The sequence below is a fragment of the Onychostruthus taczanowskii genome, unplaced genomic scaffold (assembly GCF_017590055.1).
Source record: "Onychostruthus taczanowskii isolate IOZ18803 unplaced genomic scaffold, ASM1759005v1 scaffold65, whole genome shotgun sequence".
Classification (NCBI taxonomy): Eukaryota; Metazoa; Chordata; class Aves; order Passeriformes; family Passeridae; genus Onychostruthus; species Onychostruthus taczanowskii.
Genome location: NW_024504233.1, coordinates 2527407 through 2539762, shown reverse-complemented (window position 1 = coordinate 2539762; position 12356 = coordinate 2527407). Strand labels below are relative to the sequence as shown.

The following is a 12356-nucleotide window of genomic DNA, read 5'->3' as shown; positions in this document are numbered from 1 at the left end:
AACACAAACCCGGCTCAGTACAATACACAGCACTGTGTCCATCAAATCTCCAGAAGCACTCAAGTTATTCCCCCTACTCATCCCAAAATAACTGGTGAACATTGTGCACATGCAGGACATGCTGGATCTGCCAAACAGCCTGAAATATTCGTGGTACTTTAAATGGCACTGCCTTCCTGACCCACTTTGCATTAGCTGTTCTTGAGCTCCTAAAGACTCTTAAGTTAAGATGACCCCAAGCTACTTAGCAAATCAAAGTGCATCAAAACAAATGGAACAGTCTCCAGTGAGACATGGTATAAGACATAGTGCTCCTGAGGGCAGACTCTCTTCTCAGTTCTCTTGCTCTTCCAAGAAATTTCAAGGCAGCAAATTAAAAGAACTCTCTATTTATACATATATATGTACACACGCACACACACATATATCATATTTATTTAATTATTTGTTGCTGTTGTTACACAAAGAAAGCACTTGTGGAAATACAGAGGCTTTGTAGGATTGCAGGTCTGACTAGATGATGGCTCATGACATACATCAAATTTCAGAATAAAGAGAGAAAATATTTTCAAAATAAACTATTTAATGAAATAAAAACTAAGCTATGCTTCCCTGTGCCAGTCTCCCAGTTCTCTTGGGATAGATGAAAAAGGAGAGGTTATCTCCCTACAGGACAGAAAACAGGCATGCTTGCTCTGCCCTTTCACACCAGCCAGGGAAGAGAGAGCAGCCAGCCACTTCTCCTGATGGCACTTCTCATGGTGGAGGCTTCTAAGAGAACACCAGGAAATGATAATTCAACACTCCATTTTAGTGCATGGCTGTAATATTTTCCCAAATACTTTCCTTTAATCACTGGATGTTTCAGATACCTAGTAAGAATGCATGCACTGGTGCATCTGTTCCCTAATCAGTACAGTTCAGACACAGAATAACCAAAGCTATTTCTTTGCTGAAAATTCATTTAATTCTATAAGGAGTTCACATCCAAAGGTCATACATATTATTTCAACCTGCTGACTGTGAGACTGATTAAAAAATTTGAGTAGGTTTAAAGCTCCTACCTGTTCAGCACATGAAAATGAGAAAATCTGTTGAAACCTGCAGAAATTCCACATGGAAGCTTTCTCAGGGTATCTGTGGTAACTTTAATGGAATTGCATTAAATAACACAATTAACTCCTAGCTCTTTTATTTGCTCAAGGTTCTCACCAACAAAATTGTTTTCCAAATCTTCAAGATTATTACTGCAAACACAAAGCTTTTTGAAATGCTATTTAACAAGTGAATTATTGAATCACTATAAACAAAACCAGCTCTCAATGTTTTCATACATAAAGCTTGTACCATTCCTGTTTCAGCAAATACAGCTGACTACCTTTAGAAACAGAGTTTTGGAGGAATGCTGCACTGATATTTGACTGCTCAGCCATCAACTGGCCCCTGTTGTATTGATCTACAATGTACTTTCAAAACAAGTTCGATCTAAACCCAGTGGGGACTCTGTACTGAAAAGTAGACAGCTAATACTCACACCAAACAATCTATGCCCAAACATGATATCTGTCCTTCTAACAACAGTTGCTATAGAATTTTCTTCCCCTTTCATAGCTTGCCACACACAGCAGGAATTTCTTAGTCTAAGCTACATTCACATTTTAAGCAAGCTATTTATACAGACTTCACTGGAACATGAAAACTGAGCTAAACCAGTGGGATCATTTTAAAAGGAATGTAAACCCCCTAGACTAGAAGGTGTGTTTGTGCTTTCTGAATCTAGTGATATTTAACTTGAACAAGAAGTAAAAATACTTTTTTATTGCAGAAACCATTGCCTCACTCTAGCATGACTCATCTCAATTATTAGTTCTATTGCAACAATTAATACAATTTCATTTTGATATTAAAATAGCTCTTCTTAAAAATTTCTTTCATGACATTCCGAGATAAAGGCCAAGGGGTAACTGAGCATGCGCTGTGATTCTTCTCAGGAAGGTACCATTTACAAACAAATTTTTCCAAAATTTGTAAATTTCTTGCAATCAGCAAAAAACCCAACAATATTCAGATATTTCTTACAGTTAAATTATACCTAAAACCAACTCCTACTAACACAGTATCTACATTCAAAAAAGGACCAATAACAGTCCCTGACACAAAAAAAAAAAAAAAAAAACCAAAAAAAAACAAAAACCAGTTTGGTTTTCAACATGTAAAATAGAATTCTTATGGAAGTCAAATAAGCAGCCATAACAGGTATTGCAAAGGGTGGTTCTGGATTTAAACACCAATTATGTTCTGCCATTTCATTCCTGTATGCTGCTGTACTTTTACACCTAACTCTTGGGGAAAAGGTAAACAAGTCAATGCCCATTTCAAGAGATATCTATCATTTTGAAACTCAATTATAATCATTTACTATCTCCTCATCCTCAAATAATTTAGGTGCATTCTGGATCTCAAGTTTTTTCCAATATAGATTTATTTCTTTGTATTATTCTGATTCATTGTACATTGAATACATCCATTGGACAGGTGATGCCACTGCTAGTCAGTACTGGCCCAAAGCATCCAGTTAACAATGGAGTAAAGAGAGGTTTGACAGGTTGTGCCATCTTCACCATGAAGGTTATCCTGGCCCCCCCGAACTCCTACTGCTGAGCATTCCAGAGCAAGCCAGTAGCCTTTGCTCTTCACTTCCTTTATGACGAGTGATGTTACAGCCATCACAAAGCTGTAACAAAGCTTTTTTTGAAACAAAGCTGTTCTCAGTTTATTTCTTTTAACATTGAGAGCTTCAAGACCTTGATCCCCAGAAGAGGAGAAATTATTCACTATCATAATAAATATTGTTATAGTCAGTATTTTTCAACTCCTTCTCTGTTTTCTTATCTACCACTCCCTCTCCAGACATAGACTGGGACAGACAATAGAATTCTTTTAAAGAATTCTTTATGTCACATATTATTTTATTAACTGACCATATTGCATATGGTTTATGAAAAACATGTACTAGTCTTTGCCTTCATTTGCCCATGTACATGCAGGAAGAACATGTAAAGTAAAACAGCTGGGAAAAACACAACGCCACACATACCCTGATAACAAAATGACACAAACTTCGCAACTGCCCTATTTGTGTCTATGTCCCACCTATGCCTTCAATTCTGAAACATGGAACACACAGTACCATCCAGCAGAAATCTCCAAAAGCTGGACTACCCAAAGAAATTAGGAACAACACAAGGTTCAAGGCCAAGTTGTGAGCACCCAAAGTAAACAATGTCTCAAAATGGATTGCAGCCCTCTATGTGAAGCACACCCTATACAAAACCATTATAATTCACCATTCCATTGATAAGACATTTTCCGGATTATTTTTAGGTCATTTACCAAATTACTCTGAAGAAATTTTTTCAATCATCCCCACATATCATGTGTGAGGTGATTCCTTCTGGATCAAACTAAAGCAGAGCTCCAGCTAGTCATGGGTATACAGCATTCAACACCAGACTAGAATCAGAATCCCAGTGGAGGCAGAAATGCACAGTGTGTGAATGTCATGTCCTCAGCACTAGCTGGGCTGCTTTGCTCTACAGATCCACTCCTACTACACAGTATTTGCTAATGTAAAGTGTAGCATATTAAAAAGTACTCATAACAGTTATATCAATGTGACAGGTTCATTTAGTAATTATTAAATCAGAAAAACCAGCTATTTCTTCTTTTCTTTTACTGGATTAAGTGTTTCATTATAATTTAATATGCACAAAAAATACTATAAACTTGCTCTATTACATGTCATATTTCCTGTCTGTATTGGAGTAGTCAGATTTTCCATATGGTCCTTTGGAGGCCCACGAACCCTCTGCAAGACCCCTGAAGATTCCCATTTTGCCTTTCACCAATCATTTTTTTCAATAATTGCTAGACGTTTGTCCAAGACATATTGCTATACCGGGGAGAATCTGTCCTGTGCTGCAAACAAACAGTTGCACAGAATGAGTGTTCAGTGTGATGAACAGCGTTTGGAGTGAAGTGTTGGATGAGTACAGACACTATTAAAGCTGTTCTTTACTCAAAGTGAATATTAATGACAGTTGTTTCATGTTTCAAGCTGAAATCGTACAGGACACACTGTTGCAAGGAAAATAGTTCACTTAGACATGTTTTTTCAACTTTCAAGCAATTGATAACTGTCCAAATATATTCTTTTATTTTCCACCAGGAGGTTTGTGATCCTCAGAATTGTACCTCAAAACACCTCAGTTCTTGATTTCGAAAATATAAGTTTATTTATAGCAAAAATATTTATTATATTTATATACATTATATAAAAATGTATATCTATTTATATATAATAAATATGTATAAATGTTTATTTTATACATATAATATTTGTATTTCAAATCTATATGGAAAGTATTTTCACTTAAGAATTACCCCTACAAACTTTCAACATAAATAGTACTTGAGTTCCTGAAAGAATGTAAATCAAGTCTGTAGCTGTGCTTGAAATTACCTTATTAGACCTGGCACCACAGACTCCAAAACAAAGGGAAGTATTTTCTTTGTGATAGCAGCTACCAAGCTTTGAAACTCTTGACAAATATTCCTAATAGAACCAAATGTGATCTGATTTTTTTCAGCTTTCCAATTCACAAAGGAAAAGGCAAATGCAGAATGAGCTGAATAATCACGTTAAAATTTTCTTAATTTCTACTAATCCAAAGAGAATTCAATTTTTCTTTCACAACAAAATTTCTGTGAAATACTGAATTAGTTAAGATTATATGAACACAGCTCAAAATAACAGTTACAAGGGGTTTTATTTATTTTTAAATATGCTTTGTCTTTGGACAACTTGATATCAATCCAAGATATGCTAGTATTTGCCAGCAGACTTCTGCCTGCTAAGATATTCTGAAATAACTTGTCTTTAAAAAAAATAATCAGGCCACAATGGTTTCATAAATATCTTCTCTTATATGCAATCAGTGGAGCCAAAACCAGATAAATGATAAATCTGCAAAAGAAAATAATGCAGAAAGAAAGACTTCAAAGGTCATTTTGACAAATGTTTGCAGTTGAAACGATGCACAGTGCACTGTTTCCAATAGAGGGCAAATGCAGATCTCAGATATGCCAACAGCTAAACTGAGATAAAATGGGAATCAGTTAAAAGAAGAGCTGATTTCAAAAGAGACGCTAACCAGGTTGCTAAAGAACTTGCACACTCAGTTCCACATTTACCAAAACAAAGGACTGACAGAAGCTTATTTCTGGTCAGACTAGAGCTAAGGACATCAAGCAGACTGACATCCTTCTGTTTGCACATATCCTAGGTGTCCAAAAGACACTTTTGGACTTAACAGCTCTTACGGCAAGCTGCCATGAGTTGGCATGGACTCGTTTCCTCACCTTTAGACTAAGGAGTGAATTGCACTCAGGTGACGGCACTATGGAATAAAGGATAACTATCTGTTTTGTTGAAACTATTTGTTTTATTGAAACAAGCAGTGTGTTGAAATCCAGTGATTTCTAAAACAGGTGCAGTCCTTTCTGTACAGAATGGGAACGGGATTTTCATATTGTAAGAGAGCCGCTGAACACCAACATGTGAACTAAAGCTGTACACGACTACACATCTGCACGGGTTACCTGCCCTCTCACAGCAGTGGCTCTCAGTGGCACAGCTCTGCAGCTGCTCTGCAAAATGTCCACAGCACAAAAGACTACCTGGAAGAGAACCACTTGGAGAGAAGAAACACTCAAGGGCCAAACTGTATTTTCTCTCCAGTAAAGCCCTTTTCTGGAATTAAAAGCTATCCTATCCTTTCCGTCAAGGAATACCATAGCTCCTTAGAGCACTCTTCTCACCCCCAAACAAATCCACCCATGTTCCACACACCTACCAGCTTTACTAACTTGACTCTTCAAGTGAGGATGATTTTCTCCTGTCAAATCTGAATTTATCTGAATCCATCAGACAACCAAACATCCGATCCTCAGAAGCTGATTCATCCAATGTCATCTCAGTGCATTTGATCAAACAAACTACTACCAGTAGTTTGCAAGAAAAATAATCTGGACTGATGGATGAAATTAATCTCTAAGTTTATTCTGATAAATTATTTTACCTCCAACTCAATACGTGTCACCCTCATTATTTAGACATTATGAAAGCTCACAAAACATTAATCAAGGTAATATCAGCAAAATATTAAAAATACAAATTCCGAGGATCTGATGAGATGAAATGGATTCTCATTTCTCCTGTCTTCCAAGTTTAATCAAGATAAATGCATAATAGGAGACATGCATGTTTGACTCATATCTGGCTTCTGCTAGGAAAGAAGCTTCTCCCCTTCAATACAGCAAAACCTCCAGAAAAATGATGGAGTCTGAAAGGCACAGCCCTTTCAGTTCTTCAGCACGTTAAACCATGTGAGCTGTGTGTGAGCAAATCCGCTAATAAAATCTGATTTTATACTAAACAAAGAATAAAGCTGACACAAATAAGAAAACAGCTGACTTTGGATGAGTATTTTTCAGTTCAATTCACTGTCAAGAGATGGTGGTATCTTCCAATTTCTTAGCACACAGTAAGATTTGAAACAGACTATTCCAGACCAGGATAAAACATTTCACATTTTCCTTGAAAGAATGAGACCCTGCTCTTATAAATTCAGCGAAAAAGGCAACAGGGAAGCCATCTTACTGGTTTGTATCTCAGTGCGTCTCTGTAGGATCCGAAGAGCGCTGCCTGTGCCCGAAGGAAGGCCTTGGCCACCCCGTCGCCCGTAGCTGTCGACTGCTTTTTCAGTTTATTTTTCAAGGCCGAGACCTGCGTGACAGAGTGGAACAGTTAAATTAACACCTCAGAAATTGGTACAGCGAGGTATGAACCCAATCAGCAGGCAAACCATAGTGTCTATAGGTCAGCCAAAAATTCATCCTCCTCCTTGATAGCTTATCTTTTTAACTGCAAGGAGCACCTGCTGGTCTGTTAATTGAAATGAAGGCAGGGGATGATGGTAGAGCGCTAATGCAGATTGGTTTATGCTCTCTTTTTTTTTTTCCCAAGGCCTCTTGACATAAATAAGCTTAATTATTTTACAGCAAAATGCACGTGAGTCGCTTCTTTGCAGATTTTTGTTCCAGCATAACATGTATTTGCTTGCTTGAATGTAGACAGTTGGATCTGTTTTATTTAAGCTATGAAGGTTTATTTTTAAGGACTCTTAATGGTCACTTACTAGTCAGTGCCAAGGAATATCTCTTATCTTAGGTCAAATTCCTATCTTATATAATTTCTCATGCAACATGGGAGTACCTGCCACCACAGTCAAATAGCTGAGAAAAGTTTTTTGTAAATTCAGTGTTACACGGCCTCCAGAATTGTCCTTGAAGATAAATGTGAAAGGGAAGAAAAAAAAAAAACACAAACCAGTAATTAGGAAGTGCCTTCAGTTTAGCAAAAAAGAAGACCATTCTGATTATAGTGTTTGACTTTTTAAAGGAGGTTTGTCTTTTTTACTTGGCAAATAACAAACACTGGTTAGACAGAATTAGAGAAAAAGAAAAAAAGAAAGGGAGGAAGTTTTAATTTAAGTAACTGTTACTTCAATGTATTTTGGAGGAAAATAATTTAATTCCGGAATTATTAAAAGATATGTGGAATTATGCTCAGATACAGCCTATATTCTTCTAATTTCCATCATGAGGGACACCTGGAAAATAAGTCAACTCCACTTACACAGAATACACATTTCTACATCCCTTTGTATTGCAATGTACCCAACAGAGCATTATTTAAGTCCCTAAATGAAGTAACATTCTGAGTTACTATTTGAAAGGAATATTAGAAATACAAACTTATCACCAATACAGCTTTCATTCTTTTGGAAATATATGCAAGAATGAGTATCTTTTTGTTTCTTTATGCAAGCAGTCCTGACTGCTCTTGTAGATGATGATTGTAATTGAAGTGTCAACCTAATTAACAACTAAACTTTGAATAATGCTAATGAGAACTGAACATGGCATCAGAGAAAAGACCAGCTCTACAGGTGATAAACCTTCACAGTAGTGACATTTCCCAGTGTAAAGTCACAGTTACTGTGATCTGATCAAAGAGAGAGACCCCCATTGGGTCCAATTATAACTATAGTTTGGAAAAAAAAATTATTGAGTTATGATGTTCATAATCTATGCAGAAAGGCCTTTACAGTATAGGTCTTTTCCCCATAGCTATGATCTTTTCAATTTATATCCAAGCTCCACAGATCTAGATAAAAGTTTAGAGCCTGATTCGTTTAGCCCATGGAAAGCACACACCAAGACTCATTTACGTTCTTGCCTTAGACCTCAAAAGGAAAAAAAAACGTACAAGTCCAAGTACAAAAACCAGTTAAGAAGTTCAAGGTTGAAAAAATAAATGCCTGTCTTGGTTTTGTGGTTTGTTCTTTTTCTTTTGTTCTGTATTGTACGATTATTTTACAGTTGTAAAAAATAAGATTTTTTTGTGGGGAAAATAAATGCATACAAGGAAGACCTGCCCATACACAGTAGCACAATTTGACTAAAATAAAAGCAATAACATTAATTCAACAAGAACTGTCACCGCTCAAATTTTGTCTCTGTCGAGACAGGCAAAGCATCTTCTAAACTTCTTCCCTTCCTTCTAAGGGAGGGAAAAAGTAGAAAAGTTTTACATTATTTTAAATTGATATTCTTCTAAATTATACCTTATGATTTTGGGAAAATTATGGCAGATGATAGGACAGGTTAAGAGACGAGAGGGGATGAAGATAATGCAGAGCAGAGGGATTACATGACCAAACGGGGAATATGAATCAAAAAGATATTCTGTAATTTTCTCAGTTCAGGCAGACCCTAAGCACCCTATTGTAAATTTGATTAACAGGATGCTTTAAACAAAAAAGGTGTTAAAAAGAACAGCAGAAAACAACCAATCTCCTGCTCTGCTGCCATACTGGTGTGTTATTAGCTCAGCAATATTAAGACCTTCCAATGGGCTGGCAGTTTGGAGGCAGGCACTCTAGACTGATACACATCTTTGTGTGCTGTCCTGCAGGGAGTTTGAGCCTCAGAAAGGCAATGCCAGAGTTCAAAGAAAGCTCCTCCAACTCCTGCTTCTCTCAGGAGGCAATGCTTAAAGGCAAGAAGAGCTCCATCAGATTATTCTGCAGAAGAACCAGGAGCACGGTGCTATTAAGAAGAAGCCCGCAGAGATCATGTGAGGCACAGCCCTGATGTTCCTGCTGTCCCCTGCAGGACCCTGGCTGGGGACCCTGAAGTGCCCCTTGGGACCTGCCTTGGCCTCCTCCAAGCTGAGGCCAGTGAACACACAAGCAGAGAACAGTGCTTACTCAGGGCTCAGCCCAGCCACACTTGGGTAGGCTGATGTCCAATTCTCCCTGTTGCACATCTGAATCAAAGACAGAGTGATAATGCAGTCCTTACAGCCAGGACAGCAGGCACAGGTAAGAGACAGGGTGCACTGAACTCCTTGGAAGGACCTGGTACATAGCAGAATTGTGATTGCTTACATCCATGCACCTCAAACCAAGGAAATGTGAGACCCCTTTGGGTGACTTCATTAATAGCACTTTAAATTATTTTAAAATCACACAATTCTGACACCAAGCCAAAAAAACAGCAAGCAGCATCTGTATCAAAACCTTTTCCTCATTTATATTTCATATTTTATATTTTAATCCATCTACCTAACTATGATTAAGAATGCCAAACCTTTATTCTTTGTATCTCTCTTGCAGAAATAGCCTTTCCCAAAGTTTAAAAATAAAGAACTGCAAGCAACAAACTGCAGGGGTTAGAATGCTGTTAAAATTTATTTCTGAAAGACACCAGTGATCTGCTGCAGAAATGGTATTATTAATTTACACTAGAAACAAACTGTTTTTATCTTCTCCTAGCAACAGCTTCTCACAGGAAGGTGACTTCATTGGACTGCTAAACACTGCCAGTGAAGAGCAATCAGAACTTTCAGGTTGAAATCAATACAGTAGTTTTTCAAAGATACAAATGAGACTGATGTGTAATTAAGTGTATCTAAAATGTAGAAATCTACTGTGTTGATCATTGAAACAAAAAGCATAATTTATTGAAATGGTTACCCATACATCCTTTCTAGGTGTCCTAAAATCTAAATATATGATAGACAGAAAACATGACTAATATCTCTTCAATATCCACGTGAACAGAAGAATCACGTATAAATTTAAACACATATAGAAGAATTATGTTTGTATATGTTTGTTGTCTGAGAAATACAGAACCACTCACTGGAGTTCCAAATGACTATTAGTTCTCTGAAAAAATATATCCAGTTATTTCTCTAGTATTAGCAACACTTTTTATGTTTTCAAGTATTTTTTGCCGTTCTCCATCAGATGATACCACTATACAAGTAAGTAGAAGGTAACTCTCAAAAACAGGAAAGTAAGAGAAAATCACAGAGAAAAGGAACAAAACAAAAACCTCAAAACAAACCATACTCTGATATTTAAATCCCTATTTCTAGTAAAGGGTTTCTATGCATTTGATTATTATCTATACACAGAGGATTAGGCATCTCCGGGAGACCTCCAGCATTTAATCAGTTTTGTCATTCAGACAAAAACAACTACTTAAATGCAAATGTTTTCAAAACTAGTTGTACTTTTCAATCTCATATTCAAGCTTTTAAAACTATATCAAGTTTCAATAGAATCTCAACCTTAAGTACCTGTTCACAATAAACAGTCATTTCACAACACTGCAAACACTGCTGACTGTTCTGAGTTTCTAAAATATATTTGGATATTTTCTGATGGAAAAAACCACCATAAATTATGCTATTTATATTTTGCAAAAAAAAATCTTTTTAATTGCACTGTTATACATTGATTTTAATTTCTTTATAATACCATTAATCATGGTATTTTACAAAATAATTTGCACTCCCAGTAATCGCTGCATAAAGTAACCCATTTTCTACATAAATTATAGCCTACTTCTCAAATGCTACTTTTACAACAGTAATGGTCATATGCCAAATTTATGGTGTTAAAATCCTTTGACTTTAACAATCTCAAAACTAAAGCTCTGAAGTCCAGTTTAGGTTCTGTACTGCATCACAGTGTGTAGGTAGCAGGCAGTACAAACACTACACATCTTTCAACAGCTCTGTAGCTTTTGCAGTTGACAATATTTAACCACCACAGAAGCTAAAAGACTATAAAGTCTGTTGTCTTCTGAAGATCATATTTATAAAAGTTCTGCTCAGTCTATGATTTCAAGTCATTAAGATTTGGTTGCTAGAAGTGATGCTGTCAATTCTGCAAGCTGTTTGGGAAAGTGTTCACATCTGAGCAAGGGAGAAGTCTTTATGTCAGAGTTAAGTTCAAGCAGGTATTGCAGGGTCAGGCCCAAAATTTATACATTTCAGTCTATGGTCACGAATGTTCTTCTAATGCCTTATATCATTAAAGTGGTGATCTCAGTATTATTATATTAGGAAATTTACTCCCAGAGAAGTAGCTCCTTACTTTCTTTTTTTTTTTAATTAAAAAATAATAGACAAATTCACAGTGAAATGATGAAATTTAAAAACAAGCTTTCTTGTCAGAAGAGTGAAAAAAAAAATAAGGGCTTTCCCCCTTCCAAGAAAACAAAGGATTCCTGAAAGTCTTGCCCTGATTTATTCTTCCAATTTTAAATACCTTAGGAGTAGCGGAACTGCTACTGGCATGGTAGTATTTCTAACAGTCAATAAATCTAAAATATTATGTGTGAATATTGGAATGAAGCCATTAAGAAGATTACAGCATGCAACGCAGCAGAGGGTCCTCATGAAAAAAGGACTGGTAATTCAGGACAACTGTGACCACTGACCTTTGAACAGTCAAGACCACTGGTCAGTCTGACAGAATAATAAAGTTCACATGCATGGAAAGTCATCTAGCCTGTACCTATAATTTAAATGCTTAAGTGAATGATTTAAAAATGCCTTTAAATCTCAGTTAATTTATTATACAGTTTATTAGACAACGCCATAGAATAATGTTTCTTTCAATCTTAAATTTATCCCAAAAAAATTCACAATCGGAGCATATATACAAGGGTAAACCATTAAATACCTATGCTGTGAGGACATCATCAGGCTTATTGATCAAGAAAATAATTATTCTGTTCCCTCTGGACACAAGAAACAATTTTAGAAAACTTGGAAAATATTGCATTTCTTTTGTTAGGTTGTCAACCAACCTGGAACCAATTTTTGAAAGGGACAGTAAGACTACAACTTCTTTTATATTTTCAGTTCTTCA

General features: G+C 36.4%; 1 protein-coding gene across 1 annotated transcript in view; it reads right to left on the bottom strand.

The window, feature by feature from the left end:
* The window catches only part of DENND1B (DENN domain containing 1B), a 146068-nt gene that overhangs the window by 33049 nt on the left and 100663 nt on the right, over positions 1 to 12356 (bottom strand). Inside the window, exon 15 of the mRNA XM_041420702.1 lies at positions 6722 to 6847. Coding sequence (XP_041276636.1) covers positions 6722 to 6847 — 126 coding nt within the window. The remainder of the gene's footprint in view (positions 1 to 6721; positions 6848 to 12356) is intronic.